The sequence below is a fragment of the Mobula birostris genome, chromosome 19 (genome assembly GCF_030028105.1).
Source record: "Mobula birostris isolate sMobBir1 chromosome 19, sMobBir1.hap1, whole genome shotgun sequence".
NCBI lineage: Eukaryota > Metazoa > Chordata > Chondrichthyes > Myliobatiformes > Myliobatidae > Mobula > Mobula birostris.
In genome coordinates, this window is record NC_092388.1 from 20,132,178 (window position 1) to 20,155,012 (window position 22,835).

Genomic DNA, 22,835 nt, shown 5'->3' on the forward strand with positions numbered 1-22,835 from the left:
ACCGTGCTATATCTCTAAATAAAATAAAATTCTTTATTTAAAACATTGTAAGATCTTTGGCAAACAACAGGAATTCTGCAGATGCTGGAAATTCAAGCAACACACATCAAAGTTGCTGGTGAACGCAGCAGGCCAGGCAGCATCTGTAGGAAGAGGTGCAGTCGACGTTTCAGGCCGAGACCCTTCGTCAGGACTAACTGAAGGAAGAGTGAGTAAGGGATTTGAAAGTTGGAGGGGGAGGGGGAGATCCAAAATGATAGGAGAAGACAGGAGGGGGAGGGATGGAGCCAAGAGCTGGACAGGTGATAGGCAAAAGGGATAGGAGAGGATCATGGGACAGGAGGTCCAGAAAGAAAGACGGGGGGGGGGACCCAGAGGATGGGCAAGGGGTATATTGCTCCATCTAGCGGAATTAGTCCTTACTCTTAATAATTTCTCCTTTGGCTCCTCCCACTTCCTCCAAACTAAAGGTGTAGCTATGGGCACCCGTATGGGTCCTAGCTATGCCTGCCTTTTTGTTGGCTTTGTGGAACAATCTATGTTCCGTGCCTATTCTGGTATCTGTCCCCCACTTTTCCTTCGCTACATCGACGACTGCATTGGCGCTGTTTCCTGCACGCATGCAGAACTCGTTGACTTTATTAACTTTGCCTCCAACTTTCACCCTGCCCTCAAGTTCACCTGGTCCATTTCCGACACCTCCCTCCCCTTTCTAGATCTTTCTGTCTCTGTCTCTGGAGACAGCTTATCCACTGATGTCTACTATAAGCCTACTGACTCTCACAGCTATCTGGACTATTCCTCTTCTCACCTTGTCTCTTGCAAAAACGCCATCCCCTTCTCGCAATTCCTCCGTCTCCGCCGCATCTGCTCTCAGGATGAGGCTTTTCATTCTAGGACGAGGGAGATGTCTTCCTTTTTTAAAGAAAGGGGCTTCCCTTCCTCCACTATCAACTCTGCTCTTAAACGCATCTCCTCCATTTCACGTACATCTGCTCTCACTCCATCCTCCCGCCACCCCACTAGGAATAGGGTTCCCCTGGTCCTCACCTACCACCCCACCAGCCTCCGGGTCCAACATATTATTCTCCGTAACTTCCGCCACCTCCAACGGGATCCCACCACTAAGCACATCTTTCCCTGCCCCCCTCTCTCTGCATTCCGCAGGGATTGCTCCCTACGCAACTCCCTTGTCCATTCGTCCCCCCTATCCCTCCCCACTGATCTCCCTCCTGGCACTTATCCGTGTAAGCGGAACAAGTGCTACACATGCCCTTACACTTCCTCCCTTACCACCATTCAGGGCCCCAAACAGTCCTTCCAGGTGAGGCAACACTTCACCTGTGAGTCGGCTGGGGTGATATACTGCGTCCGGTGCTCCCGATGTGGCCTTTTATATATTGGTGAGACCCGACGCAGACTGGGAGACCGCTTTGCTGAACACCTACGCTCTGTCCACCAGAGAAAGCAGGATCTCCCAGTGGCCACACATTTTAATTCCACATCCCATTCCCATTCTGACATGTCTATCCACGGCCTCCTCTACTGTCAAGATGAAGCCACACTCAGGTTGGAGGAACAACACCTTATGTTCCATCTGGGTAGCCTCCAACCTGATGGCATGAACATCGACTTCTCTAACTTACACTAATGCCCCACCTCCCCCTCGTACCCCATCTGTTACTTATTTTTATACACACATTCTTTCTCTCACTCTCCTTTTTCTCCCTCTGTCCCTCTGAATATACCCCTTGCCCATCCTCTGGGCACCCCCCCCCGCCCTTGTCTTTCTTCCCGGACCTCCTGTCCCATGATCCTCTCATATCCCTTTTGCCTATCACCTGTCCAGCTCTTGGCTCCATCCCTCCCCCTCCTGTTTTCTCCTATCATTTTGGATCTCCCCCTCTCCCTCCAACTTTCAAATCCCTTATTCACTCTTCCTTCAGTTAGTCCTGACGAAGGGTCTCAGCCTGAAACGTCGACAGTACCTCCTCCTAGAGATGTTGCCTGGCCTGCTGCGTTCACCAGCAACTTTGATGTGTGTTGTAAGATCTTTGGCAATCTCTCTCTTAGGAGTCTGTCAGTGCTCAGTTATTGAGTATTTTCGTTTCTGGTATTATTAAGTTTTTAAACAAGGGGATTAAAGGATACAGGGAACAGATAGGAAAGCAGGGGATCCGCTGTGATCTTGCTGAGTGGTGAAATAGCCCTCCCTCATTTCTTAGGTTTTTAAAGAATTAGTTCCATTCACACAGTAATTGAAGGCTTTAATTTTTTCTTCTCCCCTTAACTTTTCTTTCAGCAAACTACACCTCAAGTAATTCTGCATAGCAATGAATATGAAGAAGCTCTAGCTGCCTTGTGTATTATGGTGGCTCCTATGGCTCCACATCTGGCATCAGAGTTATGGAAAGGTAAAGCAAAGAAAGCATTTCTTATCCTTCTACAAGAAAGGATTGCTTTTCAAAAAAAATTATAAACCCTGTGCATGAATGTAATGTTGATTTCATGATTAAGCCCTTTGAATTCGTATTTCCATTACTGGAAAAGGGTTACTGGTTGCTCTGGTGAAGATATTCCCGTAGTGCCATTGAATAACAATTCCAGAATTTTGATCTGGTAACAAAGAAAAGATATGAATACAATGGATTCTGGTTAATTGGGCAATCACTTCATTAGGGCTGCTGTTTATTTGGGATAGCTCTTAAAGAACAAAGACTGATTGAGAAAATAGCCAGGATTCCCTTCGTTTATTTGAGGCACTGCTGCTGAATTACGACAGCAGACTGTTGCAGAACACTTTCTTACTAGCATGCACTTTGCATGCACTTGTCTGGCCACGAGACACTATGCAGTGTTTAGAGCAAACAGTTTTTAAATTGTGCCAGTGAGTGTGCTTGTGTTCAAAAAGCAGTGATTTTTGTCACTGATAGTGAGTAACAAGCAGTAGAACAATTCAGAACAGTTTTGTGCATTTTGATTTGAAGCATTCAGGCATGGAGATACCAGAAATGGATTGGGGGGTGTGTGTGTGGGGGAGGAAGGTGAGGGGGTGAAAATCACAAGATCACAAGACAAAGGAGCAGAAGTAGGCCATTCAGCCCATCGAGTCTGCTCCGCAGCTCCCCCATGAGCTAAACTATTCACCGATCTGGTTCCAATTTCCGGCTTTTTCCCCATGTCCCTTGATACCCTGACTAATTAGATACCTGTCAATCTCCTCCTTAAACACCCTCAATGATCGGGCCTCCACAGCTGTATGTGGCAACGAATTCCACAAATCCACGACCCTCTGGCTAAAAAAATTTCTCCTCATCTCTGTTTTAACTGGGTACCCTCTAATTCTAAGAGTATGGCCTCTTGTCCTGGACTTACCCACCAAGGGAAACAACCTTTCCACATCTACTCTGTCCAACCCTATGAAAAATGAAACTATCTCACTGCTTCAGCAAGTTAGGAACTATGAAGAATTTGAAGGTATCGACAATCATTTTGAATGTTACAATGAAAATGAAGATTTGAAGATTGTATCATCGAAAGCATTGTATAAAGGCAGTTCATTATTTGCACTAGGTGTCTGCTGATTTTGCTAATTTTCAGTCAATCAAAAGAACACAGCAGCATACACTGGATGAGTTCCTCCATTGATAACTAATAGGAACTACAGTTTTATAATACTGTAGTAATATTGTTTGCATTCCAATTTGTTCTGTATTTCATTCAAATGCATAACTTGTGACTCAGTTAAATAGTAGTTTGTCTTTTATACATTTTTAACTATTTCTATGAAACCTTGGCTAACTGGGGCATCCATTTAATTGGGCCAAAATGTACTGGTCCCGATATGTCCCAATTAGAAATATAGAAAACCTACAGCACAATACAGGCCCTTCAGCCCACAACGCTGTGCCAAACATGTACTTACTTTAGAAATTACCCAGGGTTACCCATAGCCCTCTATTTTTCTAAGCTCCATGTACCTATCCAGGAGTCTCTCAAAAGACCGTATTGTATCTGCCTCCACCAACGTCACCGGCAGCCCATCCCATGCACTCACCACTCTCTGCATAAAAAAAAAACAAACAAACAAACAAACTTACCCTGACATCTCCTCTGTACCTACTTCTAAGCACCTTAAAACTGTGCCCTCCCATGTCAGCCATTTCAGCCCTGGGAAGAATCCTCTGACTATCCACATAATCAATGCCTCTCATAATCTTATACACCTCTATCAGGTCACCTCTCATCCTCTGTCGCTCCAAGGAGAAAAGGCCAAGTTCACTCAACCTATTGCCATAAGGCATGCTCCCCAATCCAGGCAACATCCTTGTAAATCTCCTCTGCACCCTTTCTATAGTTTCCACATCCTTGTAGTGAGGTGACCAGAACTGAGCACAGTACTCCAAATGGGGTCTGACCAGGGTCCTATATGGCTGTAACATTATCTCTCGGCTCTTAAACTTAATCCCACAGTTGATGAAGGCCGATGCACCGTATGCCTTCTTAACCACACAGTCAACCTGTGCAGCAGCTTTGAGTGCCCTATGGACTTGGACCCCAAGATCTCCCTGAACCTCACATTGCCAAGAGTCTTACCATTAATACTATATTCTGCCATCATATTTGACCTGCCAAAATGAACCACCTAACACTTATCTGGGTTGAACTCCATCTGCCACTTCTCAGCCCAGTTTTGCAACCTATCAATGTCCTACTCTAACCTCTGACAGCCCTCCATACTATCCACAACACCCCCAACCTTTGTGTCATCATCAAATTTACTTACCCATCTCTCCGCTTCCTCATCCAGATCATTTATAAAAATCAGAAGAGAAGGGGTCCAAGAACAGATCCCTGAGGCACACCACTGGTCACCAAACTCCATGAAAAAAAAAAACCCGTCTATAACCACCCTTTGCCTTCTGTGAGCAAGCCAATTCTGGATCCACAAAGCAAGGTCCACTTGGATCCCATGCCTCCTTACTTTCTCAATAAGTCTTGCATGGGGTACCTTATCAAATGCCTTGCTGAAATTCATATACTCTACATCTACTGCTCTACCTTAATCAATGTGTTTAGTCACATCCTCAAAAAATTCAATCAGGCACAACCTGCCTTTGACAAAGCCATGATGACTTTTCCAATCATATTATGCTTCTCCAAATGTTCATAAATCCTGCCTCTCAGGATCTTCTCCATCAACTTACCAACCACTGAAGTAGGACTCACCTGTCTATAATTTCCTGAGCTATCTCTACTCCCTTTCTTGAACAAGGGAACAACATCTGCAACCCCCCAATCCTCCGGAACCTCACCCATCCCCATTGATGATGCAACGATCATCACCAAAGGCTTAGCAATCTCTTCCCTTGCCTCCCACAGTAGCCTAGGGTATATCTTGTCCGGTCCCAGTGACTTATCCAATTTGATCCTTTCCAAAAGCTCCAGCCCATCCTCTTCCTTAATGTCTATATGCTCAAGCTTTTCAATCCGCTGTAAGTCATCCCTACAATCACCCAGGTCCTTTCCTGGGGTGAATACTGGAGCAAAGTATTCGTTAATTGTTACCAAGTCAGACAGTGTGCAACGAGAAAGGTTATCTGAGGGTGTTAGAGCCATGACAAAAGTCACAAGTTTGTGTGATGAACTTAGCTAATGCTGTAGATTTTGTTATTGTTCCATCCTGGCAGCAATGCTTATGGGAGTGAAGGTCAATAATACTGAAGAAGATCCCAATCACGAGAGCTGCTTTATATTAGATAGTGATGAACCTTTTGTGTGTTGTTGGAACTGCACTCGTCCCGGCAAGCAGAGATTATTCCAATGCACATCTGATCTGTTGCATGTGAATGGTGAGAAATCATTGGAGGATAAGACATTGGATGTCTGACCTCCAAACGTCGACTATACTTCTTCCTATAGATGCTGCCTGGCCTGTTGCGTTCCACCAGCATTTTGTTTGTGTTAGTAGTCAGGAGTCCTATTTGCTAATTGGTAAACTCTCCTTACTCCCAAGCTTCAATACTTTTCATTGGATTTGGGTATTGTTGGTAAGACTGGCATTTATTTTCTGTTTCCAGCAGAGAGAATGGTGATAAGCTGTCTTTGAAGTCAATGCATAACAGGCATTTCCATATTGTGTCAGAGAATTTGGACCCATTGATGATGTAGGAACATATTTTTCAAGTCAGGAGACTGTGTGACTTGATGTGTGATTTGTGCTGAGGTACATTCACATGTTTGTCATTTTCTCTTGTTTTATTGAACTTCTCATGAGAGTCGAGTTATCTTAAGGTTGATCAATCATGCGCTATTATTTCTCCAGATGACTTCCAGCTGCTGTTTAGCAAACAATAACAGGAACTGTGGGTACATATATATTTCTTTACCTCTTCCTTCCTAACTGAAGGTCATTTTTAGTGTCTGGCTTGCCTCAACTCGACAGTTTGTTTCGTGAAATCACAGACCAGCAATTCCCTTTAAATAGCTCATCTTGTTGTTCCTACCTTCCGCAACAACCGCCATTAGGTGTCAGCTGAGGCTTGTTGGTGAGCATTCCTGTGTTTCCATGTGGCCTCAAGTTGAGTAGAAAATCAGAGATTCAGACCAGTCCTTTGGACTCTCAGAGACTCTCTGCCTCTTAGATAAAACCAAGGTCCCATTGGCTTCGTGGATATACTTACAATAACCTGCGGCAGTTTTTTTAAAGAGTAGGGAGTTGTGACTGATAGTTATCACTCAACTAATGTCATTACAAGTGCTTATTATCACATTACCGTTTTTGTCAGCTTTGCTGTCTACACATTGCTTCCACTATATCCTATCCTGGGAGACAAAAACATTGCATTGCTAATTATTAATTAAAATGTGTAATGGAGTAATGTTACATGCATCCAAACCAAGCATTGTACAGCGTCGGTACCTAATAACACAACCCTGGCCTCATTAGAGAGTTGCAATGTTTTTCATGCAGGTTATTGTCAGAAAGCTTGCTAAATTCTAGAGAAGGCAGCAGCAATCACATGCAATCGGTACACTGGCTGTTCTGCCGTAAAATGCTTTTTAAAATCTTTTTTTTTGATCCTGTTTGCTGGTTGATTGTAATTAGATCCTGTTTAGAAGGTTTTTTTCTTACCCTTGCTGTTTGGATTAAAGTATGTACTTCAAGTTATTTTCACTGCCAATTACTTTATTTTATTTTTCTATTGCATTTCCTTTTCTTAATATTTTTGAAGTCCACATACAGTGAGAAAGCAGCCTCATCACGAGCTCCAGCCATCCACACTGTTGGGTCATTTTTTTCCGAAATTAAATTAGCAGAAGTGGAAAATCTGAAGGCAACATCACTGAAGTGTGACAGCCAAAGACCTTATTTATTCCCCTTTCATTAAAGTTACTTATTTTCCGTAGACAAATGACCATAAGAGATGTGATCCAGATTGGAGCCTGCTGCTCGCGCTTAATAGTCCATACATACAAGGTCTAGATCTATTTGGATTTTGCTGACTCAGACACACCAGAGCTGAAGACAATATCCTGTATGACTCATTGACCTCAGTAAGTGTAATTGATCGTATGCATGGACCAAAATAAAGCCCGACTACAAAAGCTGACAGATAGAAGAGTCATGCCTCCCAGCTTTGTCAGACCTGTCAAGGGTTTTCAAAGCATCTGAAATTCTCTGACATTCAAGAAAAGGTAATAATTCTAAAATTGATGTAATGTTTAAGATATAATTATTTTTAAAAAGTCAAAATACAAATTATTAAAAAATATTTTTTTCAAGCAAACAAAATAGTTAAGGAAGAGAATGCAAGTTCCCTTTCTTCCTTGCGACCATACATGTGACTTTCAAATGATTAGGCTCACAAATCCTGCTCCAGGTCTTAACAGTGAGTGGTATCTGAGAAAATATTCCCCAGTGTTGTTGTGGAGTCCAACAACAGAGTGCATCCAGCCAATAACCATCAGTGCTTGACTAGCATGATCAGGGCACCTAATTTCACACAGGAGTTCCAAAATTTGAAATTCACACTTAATATGGATAAACTGCTAGAAAAACCAAGGCCCTGTTTTTATTGTTTTGAATACTTTATTGAGAGACAACTTTTTTAACCCAATCTCTTCCATGTTTGAATCAGCTTTGCTATTTAGTGATATTTCTATAGTCTATTCTTTCGTTGTACAATTAATTTACTGACCATTAATTGTGCCTTAATTCTTTGGAAATTATTTAATAGAAGTAGGCGTTGAAAATTAAAGAACACAAGTTTTAACCTTTCATTCATAATATACAAACGTGCTTAATAACAATGACTCTCCTGAAGTTAAGTTTGATAATTTATGAAAGCCAAAGCTAAGTACAAAAATTGAGCACAAGAATGTACAAGAATGTAGCCATGCAATTGTGAAGTAATATTTAGTGCCTGTAGTGATAAATAACTCAAGGTATTAAGGCTTTGGCCACATGTTTGTTTTAACACTATCCAGTTTGTGTTGATCAGTCAGTCCTTCTGAGACATTAAATGTTTGGTTAAAAGTCTGCTTGGTCAATCTGTTTTTAAATATCTAGCCTTAACCTCTCATGTAGTTGTTCAAGCAGAAATGGCTGATTTTTAGAAAACATATATTTAGGGGAGGTAGACCTTCTGATCTATTTCCAGTATATTGAATAACAAAAAAATATAGATTTCTATCTGTCTTTTAAATCTCTTTCAGGATGATCTACCGTCAGCTATGTACAATCTGAAGTGTAGCTCCTTTTCTCATATTTATCAATTAAAGTCTTGCAATACACAGCTTGAGAGTTGGCCTGGGCTTAGATCCTGACTCTGATTGGGTTGTTATTAAGCAGCGGCCAGACTGAATGTTTTTGCATGATCGACCCGCAGCAATTATGGGTCTCAATACAGTAGCATGACCCCACTTCACAGTCTTGGTCAATTTGGATCTAGAGAAAGATTAAATCTTTCTGTATATTTCAGTTTTCTTAATTCTGCTGCAAGTTATTCTGTTGTCCTAATGCCCATGCTGACCTTGGTGTTTAAGTGTGCAAGTTTCCCTGCTGTGCTTAATTACACGTAACTGAGCAATGGGGCTTGGCGAGGAAGCCCCTGAATGACCTTGAGTGTCTTCGAGACACTGTGTAATCATGTGGAGCGTGTCTGGCATCTTTTCTATTTGGTCTGTAAATGCTGCCGGTGAGGACATTTGATTGCTGAATTCATTGGCAGAATTTAGATGAGCTTCTGTTGCTCAGTACTAGGTAGGTCTGTGAATTCAGAAAGTGAAATTTAGAACAGGGTATTAGGGTAAGTGCAGAGGTTCCAGTCACGTTCAAACCAAAAGTTCAGAAGTAAATTTAGTATCGAAGTATGTATACTATATACACCTTGAGATTCATCTTCTTGCAGGCAGCCACAAAACAAAGAAATACAATGGAATCCATGAAAAAATACACACAACAAAGATGGATAAATATCCAAAATGCAATAGAGGACACATCGTGCAAATAATTAAAAAAAAAGTAAAATAATACATAGAACATGAGGTGCAGACTGCCAAAAGTGAGTCCACCACTTGGAAATGTACTCGCTGTCGTAGGGTACACAGCAGCCAAATTGTCCACAGCAGGCTCACACAAATAGCTGGTGATAATGGACAGATCATCTGTTCAAGGAACACCAATTGGGAGTTAAGAATTGAACAGGACATGAGGGATCTTTGTTTCTTCTTAGAATTGTGTCATGCACTCTTGAAAGAGTAGGTGGGCCACTTAGTTGAGAAACAGCACATTCAACATTGTAGCACCTCCTCACTGTTGAACTGGAGTGTCTATCTAGATCTATGCTTGCAGTACTCTGGACTGGGATTTGAATGCACAAGCTTCTGACTCATAAGAAGGAGTGCTAACATTAAGCCACAGCTGATTTTCATTTAATGGGTTGGATGTATTTATGTAATAAGGAAAATGGAAACCATACAGCTTGAATACTGTGCAAGGTTTTAAAAATGAAGTTTCCTCAACTTGTTCTGTTTTCCCTTGCTTCTGCCAACTGCCTATCTGATGAAATATGTTCAATGTGTTTCTAATCATTTGTTGGTCATAGTTGTGCTTTCATAGAATAAAAGATTGGATTGACAGGTTGATTGCCCAGTGAACATTGCTGGCATGGAAATTACAATGCCATTACAAGATTTCAAATTAATAAAATTTCAAATTAATAAAGGGAAAATCATACTGATCTCTAAGCCAGATTTCCTGATTTATATTCTCATTGCTGGATACTCTGAAGCTCTAGTGGCAACATATGACATATAATTATATACTTGTTTTACGTTGACACTACACCTTTCAATTGGGTATAGATTCAAGGTTTCAAAGGTACATTTAATGTCAGAGAAATGTATACAATATACATCCTGCAATGCTTTTTCTTCACAACCATCCACGAAAACAGAGGAGTGCCCCCAAAGAATGAATGAGTTAAATGTTAGAACCCCAAAGCCCCTCCCCCAGCTCCCCTCCCTCCTGCACGTAAGCAGCGGCAAGCCACGATCCCCCCTCCCCCCCCACTGTCAAAAAAAACCGTCGTCACCCACCACCGAGCACTCAAGCATGCAGCAAAAGCAACAGCAAAGACACAGACTTGCAGTACTCCAAAGACTACGTGTTCACCCGGTATTCGACATACCAGGCTTTCTCTCTCCCTAATAAGGGAGAAAGAGATGTCTCTGTTTCACAGCGAGAGGGGAAACATAACAAACAACTCGCTGGTTTACAATGTTAAAAGTCCGTTGCGTCACTTTTTCCGAGCTCTATGCCCAAAGATCTCAGGTCTCTGGGCACACAGCCAAAGATCTTCTGGCTCCCATGACATACCGGTCTGTCGGGACATCACCGACCTTCGATCCGTCCGTCCCCAGAGCCCCAAGACCCTAGGCCTCCAAAGGCGAGCCAAACACTTAGGCCGTGCCCTTGGCATGTTGGATAACGACCAGTCGTGAAACCCCAAGAGCGGGGTCCCGTTCCCGCAAAGAACTGAAGTCAGCTTGTAACTCCAGGTCAGGGTCTTCAAGAGAACCCTGAAAGGGAAAAATAAAGAGATTAAAGATGGAAATAAAGCTGTTCCGAAGATGCAAGCAAAGGAGTCACTGTTTAGCGCCATCTTGGCTAAGCTCTGTGACCTGTTAAAGTGGAGAATGATAGATTCTTGATTAGTGAGGTCCTCAAAGGTTATGGGGAGAAGGCAAGAGAATGGGGATAATAAATCAACCACAGTGGAATGGCAGAGCAGACGCGATGGTCTGAATGGCCTAATTTAGCTTCTGTGTCTTATGTCTTACACCCATCCCACCATCACCATGCTTCTTTCCCCTCCCCCACCAACTTCATCTGCCTGTTTGCTGACTGGGTCCCTCCCCCCAGCTGTACCCATCTACCCAGTCCACCTCCCTTATTTGGTTCCATGCTCTGCCTTTATTTCATATCAGCTCCTGTCACCTGCAGCCCTTTGTTGCCTCCACCTATCACCTCCCATTCTGTCACCATTTCCTTTCCTTCCTTTTCCATCTGTCTGTTATCTCTTCTCACTTGGATCCTTCTATTGTTTGACAATTCTTGCTTCACTCCTTCCCCTGGTTAGAGTCATAGAAAAGTACAGCTCAGAAACAGGCCTTTCAGCCCATCTTGTCCATGCTGAACCAGTTAAACTGCCTACTCCCTTTGACCTGCATTGGGACCATAGCCCTCCATACCCCCACCATCCATGTATCTATCATAACTTCTCTCAGACATTGAAATCGAGCTTGCATGCACCACATCTGCTGGCAGCTTGTTCCACACTCTCACCACCCTCTGAGTGAAGAAGTTTCCTCTCATGTTCTCCTTAAACTTTTTACCTTTCACCCTTTACCCATTGAATGAGATTGTAGTCCCATTCAACCTCATTGGAAAAAGTCTCCTTGCATTTACCCTATCTGTACCCCTGATAATTTTGTATACCTCTATCTAATCTCTCAGTCTTCAATGTTACAAGGAATAAAGTCCTAACCTATTCAATTTTTCCTCTATTAATATAGATATAGAGCCTCAGCCTGAAACACCAACTGTCCATCTCACTGCCCAGATGCTGAGTTCATCCTGCTTTTCCAGCATCTGCAGTCTCATGTTTCTCCAAGTAATTAAATTGCAGAGGTGCTTGAGTATCATGGTCTTCTACCATGACTAACTTCGAAACTGAAAACATTACATCATTCTACAAGACTGTCTTTCACGACAAGTTGGATCACCACAGGACTTTCAGTTTATTTGCCACAAGCTACTGATTATTCAGTGAAGACATGTGCTTACATGGCCCGTTCCTTTGAATTATCTCGTATCCTTCTATTCCTTATATAATGAAGTTGTCCTACAGCAAAGGATTTTGGAAGAGGTTTTGCTCAAAAACGTTATTGAGTTTTGGCAATATTACAAGATACAGTAAAAATATACCTGGGTTCAGGAATTTAATTCTTACCAGTAGAAGCGAACCAATTCCATCCAGTAAGTCTGCCTATTGAACCTGACTTCACTACACACTCCACTTTTTCCTTCTGCTGGGGTACATATCATTGCCTCCCCAAACTTCTGGTAATATTTGCTTTAAGAGACCACATAGTAACATGATATATTTTTACAGTGGCAAGCATGCTAACTTGCTCTATCCTGAAGTTCATTATAATTGCACAGGTTTGCAACATTTTCCAAAGTTAATAGTTGAGTCTGCACAATAAGTCTGATAGTATCTTCTACATGCCACAGTCCAGATCAAATCTGGCTATTAAAATTGGCCAAATGGTTAAATAATGTTATACTTGGCAAGAACCTATCCATCAACAATTATAGTAATGGGTGTCTCCTCCAGCAAAACGCCACTCCTTGCCTCCTGATTCTTCTCTAGACACCAGGCTTGCAAGCAGTGCTCATTATTAGACCTGAGAAATTCTAGAGTGGGAAAAGAAAAATTAAAAATACAAGACTAAAACGGTCAAAGAAATTAACAAGTGAGGTGGAGAGGAACTTGATTTTGTGAGTGTGAAGTGAAAGGGTGTAGTACAATTGTTTAGATTCTTTCACAGGTCAGCATTTAAACCTATCAACTTGAATCCTAAAATGTAGTATGTAACATATTTATCTAAGCAACATATCCAAATTTGGATTGGATACCAAGGTCCAATATCAAACTAAATTTCCAGTTAGTTTAGTCTATTAATTATAATAATCTCTTTGATGAATATATAACCATTCACCAATGCTAATAAAACCTTATTTGGAAATGTGTATCGTGCAAATTTTCTGCCACTTTTCCTACATCTACATGAATGATCGCACTTTAAAAAGTATTTCATGGCTGCAAAGGATCATGAAAGATGCTACAGGAAAGCAAGTTCTCTCTTTCTTTATTAAAATTATAATTTATGTTAATTATAAGTCACATCATTCATAGTATGCATGACTGGCTTTTAATAAACGCTGTTGAAGGGACCAGTACCATGATACTCTGTTGTCGCAAGGTTTGAACATCCAGTTTTATGCGGAATCATCTATTTCCTTCAAGTTGTTGCTACTGCCACCATCACCACCACCTGTCCTTTTGGGAAACTACAATTTAGTATTTCTGCTGATGCACAAATGAATGATTTTCTTTGTGTTGCAGGTCTTTCCAGTATTCAAAATAAACTTGTCACTCATTACCAATGGGACACAGACGTGCTTTTTCAACAATGGCCAAGCCTGGATCCAAAGTATCTGCAAAAGCCAGACACTGTGCAGATGATAGTAAGGGTAAGAGCAGAAGTGTGAAACAATCCTTCCACACGGTATACTCGTGTATAACCCTTATCTACGACACCATTCCTCTTTTTTTTGCACCACTGAACTTGTTTCTATTTATTTTTAAGTCTCTCTGATATATTCCAATTTATTTTGTTCCCAAGGAAACCACCTCCTTGTATCTCTGAGGTGGGTGATGCATTGGAAGCTGTAAAGTATGACTTGTTTGGCTTGAAGTAACAGGAAAAATCCATTCAGTCCCAATTTCTTCCTGTTTGTACCATGGCTGATCGATGGCCCAGTTCCATATCTATCCATCTCCCTGGTAGAGATACCTTTGTGAAGACAGGGAAACATAGGTCTTTTAGTGAGTAGGTCATGATTTCCTGAGTCCAAGGGACAGTAGATAGAATTTTTTATGCTCTCATTTGCTACTTAATTCTCAACATATTTAATTCTCAGAGATGAGGAATTTCTTGAGGCAGAGTGCGGTGAATCTGGAACCTGCTGCCACAAACGACTATGGGAGCCAGATCACTGGGTGCATTTAAGGCGGAGGTTGATAGATTGTTGATTAGTCAGGGCATGAAAGGTTATGGGGAGAAGACAGGAGAATGGAGTTGAGAGGGAAATGGATCAGCCATGATGAAATGACGGAGCAGACTTGATGGGTCATATGGCCTAATTCATCCCCTATATATTGTGGTCTAACCTTTTGCCATCCAAGGTTTGAATTATGCTCTTCTCATCTGGGGAGAAAAGTGAGAAGAGAGATCACTCTTTACCAAGTGTAAAATTTCCTCTCAGAAGAAGAAGGGAATGTGATTTTGATACTGTGGCTCTGGCTTATAATGGTTGACAGTCTCCTCTCCTTGGTCAGAGTAGTATCTGCTTCTTGGTAGGTGGGACTTTTTTCCTTATTTTACTCATTTTGTACATGGGGATCAGATACTGTACCATATTAATAGTCTTGTACAATTAGTCACTTTGTTGTAATAAATACATTTGTCAGAACTTTGAGGACCTGAAACACTAGTTGGGTTAATCAGTAAATAGCAATGAGAATCTTCATGAGTATCAAAATGATACTTTTCTCAAGATGCCCTCATAGAGATTTCGACACAAGATTTAGGTAGTTCTGTTGCAGTTTTGAAGTAGTATCACGCTGTTAAAAATTGTGTATTTCCGATAAGATTTTAAACCAAGGTCCCATCAGGCCTCTTTATTGAATGTAAAAGATAAATCAGTGGAGTAATCTCTTATATTGGAACAAATATTTGTCTCTTAGTAGTAAAGGCATCCGTTAGTCTTGCGAGACCATGGATCTGCGCCTGGAAAGTCTTCACTCTCCAGGGCGCAGGCCTGGGCAAGGTTGTATGGAAGACCAGCAGTTGCCCATGCTGCAAGTCTCCCCTCTCCACGACACCAATGTTGTCCAAGGGAAGGGCATTAGGATCCATACGGCTTGGCACCAGTGTCATCGCAGAGCAATGTGTGATTAAGTGCCTTGTTCAAGGACACAACACGTTGCTTTGGCTGGGGCTCAAACTCATGACCTTCAGGTCACTAGTCCAATGCCTTAACCACTTGACCATGTGCCCACATTCATATTCATATTCTGTCTCTCACTCACTCTCTCACTCTCTCTCTCTCTCTCTCTCTCTCTCTCACTCTCACTCACCAAAAATAGACCATCTGGTCATTATCTCTTGCTGTTTGTCAGAGATTAGCCATGTCCAGTTTGCTTCTTAAAAGAAATTTGTTGTGATGCCAAAAACCTTGCCCAGGATGTTCTTTTCTCACTTGTCACTGCTCATTAAAGCAGTGGCATTGTTTCAGCAGAATCTGACTTTCTAGCCATAAGATTTTGAAGACGCATTAGAAATCGTAGCAGGACGAGACCTTTTTTAGGCCCGAGAGCCTGCTTCAGCATTCAATAAGATCAAGGTTGAGGATCGACTGGCCTATCCTCACATCCTTCAATTCCTCTAAAATCCAGAAATCTGTTGATCAGTGATCAAGCATCCTCAGCACACCAAGGTAAAGAATTGCAGAAAATCACTGTGCTCTGAGTGATTGAAGACTGCTCCTTGATTCAGTTCTACATGGCCTTCACTTATTTGGAAACTGAACCTTGCTCCTAGACTCTTTAGCTCTGGGGAAACTCCTCCAGGCGTCTATTTTAATAAGGTTGGGTCTCATTCTTCGAAAGAAGAGGAGTCCAGTCTACTCAACCTCTTCTCCATCTCGACACCATCTTAAAAGCAAATGAGTGTTTTTATTTCTGTAGGATTTTTCACTCTGCATGTTGTTACAATGGTGTAATCCCATAATGAAGTTAAATGGACATTTTCAACTTGGTATGAAAAATGTGCATCTGACTTTATGTTTTACAAATCCTTTTTTCTGCATCATCTCAGGGCATTTCAATAAAGCTACTTTCATGTTGAATTCATCTCCTATTTAAAACATTCATTGCCTTGTGTCTCTGTCCCTCTCAAGAGTTCAACTGGAAATTCTAAATCTGGTTGAATTCTGTGTGATTATTCTCTACACATGTCTCAACTTGTCAGAGGATTTCTGTTTTATTGAAATCCCTCAAGACTATTGCACGTTATCACACCTAACATTCCTCAGCTTAGCCGTGACTGCTATGTTGAGACACAAGAATATGTCAGTGATATCTTTGTCTCATACTTATATTCAGTCCTGCAGAGTTTAATAAACTCTTTGCTATCCCTGCACACCTTCAGAAAGTCATCACATTGTACAGACAGAAGTGTGCTCTTTGGTCCACCACATCCATATAGACCTTTAGCTACCTACACCAATCTCACTTGTAATAGGTCCGTGTCCTTTTGCGTATTGCCTATTCATGTGCCTGCCTAAATGTCCCTTAAATGTGGAGATTGTATCTGATTCAAAGACACATGGCTGCAGGTTTGAGATATCAATCACTCATGTGTAAACAAGAAAAGCTTTCCCTCAGATCTCTATTAAAACGCTTCCTCTCTCCTTAAACCTATGGTATCTTCTTTTTGATAAACCTACTGTGGGAAAAATAGTGGTGGGGTGAAGATACACCTCTACCAAAGGAAGTGTAAAGCACTCCTTCCCTTTGCTAGCCTGAGGGTCACCCTTACCCAAGGTGTAGCACCTGCTTAGCCCTCCGATCCGGGTCATGTGAAGCCATGGGAACAGGTGGTGAATGGTCGTATGAGCAGCTGGTGCACATCACAAGTCCCGGTTATGCAACTGCTGGCACCAGGCAGACAATCTGTGAAGAGTATTGATAATGATGGGTCACCCATCTTGTGAAGACACTGCCGAGAAGAAAGCAGTGGCGAACCACTTCTGTAGTAAAATTTGCCAAGAACAATCACGGTCATGGAAAGACCATGATCGCCCACGGCACATAACGAATGAGCGAACTATGGAAAAAAAAGATTCTGACTATCCCCCTGTCTGTGCCTCCTAGAATTTTATGTACCTCTATCAGGTCACTTCTAAATCTCATTCGCTCTAGAGAATAGAAACACAGCCATCCAGTCTCTCGCCATAATTAAAGACCTTCAATCCAGGTAACACCAACTTCCTGGTGAATTTCCTCTTCACTCTCCATGGCAACCACATGCTTCCTATAATCTGGTGATCAGAACTGCACACAACACTCCAAGTGTGGTCTGACCAGGGTACTTTTTCTATTCTCCCATTTGAGTGAGTTAAGTACAGATTAGCACTGCTCTAGATATAGGATACTAACCAAATGCAGAGAGTTCTGCATGCCACAAACAACTTTTACCACACTGATCTTGGAAAGATGAGATTCTCATCTTCAGCCTGTCGGATGATAGCACTTGTCACTTTAATGGTCAGAAGATCTATTTTATTGAACTGGAAGGAAACCAATCCTCCTACTACAAACGGTTTCCTCAAACTATATTAAGTTTAAATTTAGAAAAAATTAGAAGTGATATTTTCGATCTTTCAGTTAAATTTCAAGAAACTTGGAAACCTTTTATGCAACATTTTCATATGATGTAATTTGACCTTTCTGAATCTTTTTTATTAACTTAAATTATATGAATAGAGGAGCGGAGTTGACGACATTACTGAACGTGTCTGATTCAAGATATTGGTCGAGCCCTGTTTTGTTCTGTTTTGTTTTTTGGGTTTAGTATTCAGTTTTTCTTTCTTTTTCTTTTGGGGGTTTTTCTTTGTTTATATATTTTTCTCTTTTTATTTTTTTTATATGATTATTTCATTATGAGTTTGGAAGTCTATTATACCTATGTTACTTAAGATCTTTTTTGTATATGTTTATTAAGATTATTCCAATCTCTTTGTATCAACATTGTTACTGTGTTTATAATTTTGAAAATTTAATTAAAACATTTAAAAAAAAAAGAAAGAAAGAAAAGAGATTCTTAGTGCAAAATCTTACCTTATCTTTCATTGATACTTTGTGCTGGCAATGCTACATTTTTTTCTGAAGTTAGCTCCAAACCTGGTTTAATTGTTGACCAGTTCTGCTTTACTGATTGTGGCCAATACAGCGGTATTTTAGTGCAGTGGGTAAAGGCTACAGTTTGCCTGAATCCGCTCGATTTGGGAAATGTTTGCATCCTGTTTTTCCTCCTTGCACTGACTCATCTCATCTCTTCACACTTCCCACCAGTCCTGTGATGAACTGCAGACACAAGTTAGATTGAACAAGGGCAGGACCAGATTTGGCTGAGATTCCTCAGCATTGAGTCATCCGTCTGTCATTGCCCAATTTCACAGATGAACATTGGCACAACGCCAGAGTTTGGAACAGTTCCTAGTATAGAAATAGCTTAATAATGGGGAGAAAAATGGTGGAGGTGAGAAGAGAACCGAATGCGGACAGCATATCTGTGCTGCTTGTCTGTGAATTTCTGAATCCACAGTTCTGTTAAAGCTGCAAGGTATTAACGTAGTGGAGAACTGTATGTCATGAGGCATGTTCCCAATCTGCATCTGGGTTTAATCGTAGATGATTGAGATGCACTGACAGGAAACATGCTAGCAGGATTTCAGAGAGCCCAGCAGTAACTGTGGTGCTGTCACCATATTCTCTTTGCAATGGTAAGTCAAGCTTTGGAATGCCTGCACTTAATCTAAGCAGGAGATTTGGAAGAGGACTAACTGAGGGTAGATTTTTTCAATATAGAAATGAGAAAGTCCTTTTTCTTTCACTATCAATAGCTAGGGGTCCTACTTTTTATTCATAGGATCAGAGGGGAATGAAGAAAAGATGGTAGGGTCCAGAATCCACTGTGTGAAGGAATATTGGAAATAGACAGTCACCCATTTTACAAAGCCAGGGCTACAGACAAAGCACTGAGAAGTCAGATTTAGACTAGGTAGCTTTTCCTGGCAGCTGAATGGTTTCACGTTTCACTCCATGGTCTGTACTGCCACAGTAAGGCCACACTCAGGTTGGAGGAGCAACACCTCATATTCTGTCTGGGTGGCCTCCAACCTAATGGCACAAACATCGATTGCTTTAACTTCCAGTTATTTCTAACCCCATTTCCATTCTCTCTTTTTTTCCATTCCCTATACTGGTTACCTTCTCATCTCTTCTCTTTATGTGCCCATTGGCTCCCTCTGGTACCCCTCCTCCTCCCCTTTTGTCCAGGGTGCACTGTCCTCGCCTATCAGATTCCTCCTTCTTCAGCCCTTCGCCTTCTCCCAGCTTCTTACTTCATTCCCCACCCCCTCATTCTCATCCACCTTTCCCCTCACCTGATGTCACCAATCGCCTGCCAGCTTATGCATCTTCTCCTCCCCCACCTTCCTATTGTAGCTCCTATCCCCTTCCTTTTCAGTCCTGAAGCCTAACCTGGACTGTCTATTCCTCTCCATAGATGTTTCCTGACTTGCTGAGTTTCTCCAGCACTTTGTATAGTTTTCTCAAGATTTCCAGCGTCTACAGAATCTCTTGTGTTTGTAAATGGTTTTCTTCTGTACATTAAATGTCTTTCATCTTGGAATATTGGGAAGAAAACCATGAATGGGTGAGGCCCTACAGTGGGAATCTTGGAAGTCACTTTGAGGTGTTCTGGAGAAATTTGACTTCGGGGGAGTGGGGGCTGCTGGCGTAACATTGAAAGTGTATTTAGCATTTAATCCACATTTGCTGGTATTATAAAGGTCAAAGGTTCATTTTATTATCAAAGTATGCATGCATAATACAACTTTGATATTTGTCTACTCCAGATAGCCGTTACTCCAGATATCAGAGTGGCAGTACAGAGTAACTATGTCCGTGACTGGTAATGCAATGTTCAGCTATGTCCCAATTCTCCCCAACAGATCAACAACAAGGTCTGTGGCTCGGTAGACATGCCCCAGGAGGTGGTCAAGGATGCAGAGCAGGTGCAGGGGCTGATCCTACAGAGCGAACTGGGGATCCGGCTGCTGTGGGGGCGCCCCATCAAGAAAGCCATCCTGTCTCCCAGGGCCACTCTCATCAACTTTTTAGTGGAAGATTGAAGTTACTAGTGAAGCCATGCCATGGGTATGAGTTAAATTGTCACTTTATAATAGCAAGTGTATTGAGAGCTGGGCCCTCAAGTTACCAAGAAGGTCGATTTGATGGCTTGTATTTTGCTGCTGTCAGCTGTTTTTTTCCTGTCTGGAAATTTTCAGTCATGGCTGTGACTGACAAGGCAGTGAGTTGCTTCATCTCCTTGACAAAACTCTGTTAATAATGATGTTTATCATTCACTCCTCCAGGCTAGAATAAAGGACCTATGATAGAACATAGAGCTACACTCACAAAATGCTAGAGGAACTCACCAAGTCAGGCAGCATCTATGGAGGGGAAGTAAACAGTTAATGTTGACTGTTTAACCCCCTCCATTGATGCTTCCTGTCTTGTCTAGTTCCTCTGGAATTTTGCTAGATTTCCAACCTCTGTAGGATCTCATGTGTTTGCAAGAGAAGACAACAGTCTACTGCATGAAAGAGTGGACTGAAGCTTTAAAGTGATCACAGATGTGGAAAATCTGAAATTAAAATGAAAAAAAGGCTGGATAAATTCAGCAGATCAGGGAGTGTCCATGGAGAGAGAAGCAAAGTTGACCTTTTTCTGAGTATTTTCTGTTTTTATATAAGACTAAAGCTGTTGGACGTATTATTTTACAATGTTAATCTCCAAACCTTTTATGTTCTATTCATCTTCAATTGTTTTGTAAAAAAAGTGAACTTCGTATTAAGTGAAAATAAAATACTACGTATTTTTTTAATGGTGAAGTATTTAAATGGTAATCAAGGAAATTTCATGAAGTAGTATTAATAAAATTGCATGTGTTTATTGTTAATAGATGGGTCATTTTCTTACTTATTAAGCAAAGTCATAGTTTAAGTGAAAATAAATCCTCTTCCCCAACCACAATTTCTGCAGTCTGTGAAAAGGCCAATTACTGTGATTGTTTGTTTGATCTGATTATATTTACTAGTTCAATGTAAATGAGTGCTTTGTACATGAACAAAACACTAATGTTCACTAACACTTAAAAAGTTAATTCTGCAATCCCCCTTATACTTTCCTCCAATCACCTTAAATTTGTACCCCCTGGTTAGCTATCCATGCGATCTATGCCTCTTATCTTGAATACCTCCATCAGTCACCTCTCATCCTTTGTTCCAAAGAGAAAAACTTTAGCTTGCTCAACCTATCCTCATAACACATGCTCTCTAATCCAGGCTGCATCCTGGTAAATGTCCTCTGAACGCTATCTAAAGCTTCTACATCGATCCTATGAAGAGCCAACTAGAACTGAACACAAGTATGGTCTAAGCAGGGTTTTATAGAGCTGAATGTTGCCTCGCATCATGTTTGATAGATTAAGGGGAAAATTAGAGAGGAAAAAAGAAGAGGCATGGGGGGGTCGCGAGAGAGCAAAAGATTAAGCGCAGGGTTAAGTGGGGGAGAAAGTGAAAAGGAGACATGAAGACTGTTAGAGAGTAAGAATACAAAGGCATCTGAAGAAGTGTGAAATGCAGGGCCAGCTGGGTCAGGCTACACCAATGAAAAGATAAAAACTGACCTAGTAGAACAGCTGACCTGGATGCAACAAACACAAAATGCTGGAGGAACACAGCAGGTCAGGCAGCACCTAGGGAAAAGAGTAAACAGTCGACCTTTCAGGCCGAGACCCTTCATCCTGATTTCCAGTGTCTGCAGCTTTTCTCGTGTTTGTGTCGTAGAACAGACGGATGACTTGTAGCAAGAATTGTCAGTACTGATGCAGAGAGACAATAAATTCACAGGCATTATAGACTTTGATGATGAATCTGGGAGTCTGCAATGTTCAAGGTGGAAGATGAATGTTGCTCAAGCTCACATTGGGCTTCATTGATGCCACAGCTGTGTTTCTGCTCCTTTAATATTGGCATGTCTAAATCCTGGGACGCTATACGGGCTACAGAGATTTAAGAAAAGCCAGCCAATTGCCACCTTCTCAACAATAGTTGTCAACAAAGCTGATACTGATTAGATTAAAATTCTGCTCTCTCATAACTGTTTGTCCATGAGACCCAACTCCTTCTTCTTTAACACATTCTCAGTAAAGCTGCTCACCCCTCATCTCCTTTGCCTGCAGCAAGCTGACCTTGTTAATGATACTGTCTAAGAAGGATCTAGTGCTTTCCCAGGGTACATAGAAATTTACAGCACATTACAGGCCTTTCGGCCCACGATGTTGTGCCGACCATGTAACCTACTCCAGAGACTGCCTAGAATTTCTCTAGCATATAGCCCTCTATTTTTCTAAGCTCCATGTACCTATCTGAGAGGCTCTTAAAAGACCTTATTGTATCCTCTTCCACTACTGCTGCCAGCAGTGCATTCCACGCACCCACCACTCTCTGTGTGTAAAACATACCCTTGACATCCCCTCAGTACCTATTTCCAAGCACCTTAAAAACCATGCCCCTTCATGTTAGCCATTTCAGCCCTGGGAAAAAGCCTCTGGCTATACACACGATC

At 41.6% G+C, this 22,835-nt stretch overlaps 1 protein-coding gene across 5 annotated transcripts in view; it reads left to right on the plus strand.

Annotated features, from left to right (window-relative positions):
• The window catches only part of lars2 (leucyl-tRNA synthetase 2, mitochondrial), a 107,747-nt gene extending 86,239 nt beyond the window's left edge, over window positions 1–21,508 (plus strand). For 4 of the 5 annotated variants that reach the window (XM_072283299.1, XM_072283298.1, XM_072283300.1 and 1 more), the window contains 3 exons: window positions 2,303–2,414; window positions 13,698–13,825; window positions 20,156–21,508. In XM_072283299.1, coding sequence (XP_072139400.1) covers window positions 2,303–2,414; window positions 13,698–13,825; window positions 20,156–20,335 — 420 coding nt within the window. In that variant the 3' untranslated portion in view covers window positions 20,336–21,508. The remainder of the gene's footprint in view (window positions 1–2,302; window positions 2,415–13,697; window positions 13,826–20,155) is intronic. The other variant, XM_072283302.1, reaches the window with a different exon arrangement.
• Window positions 21,509–22,835: the final 1,327 nt, after the last annotated feature.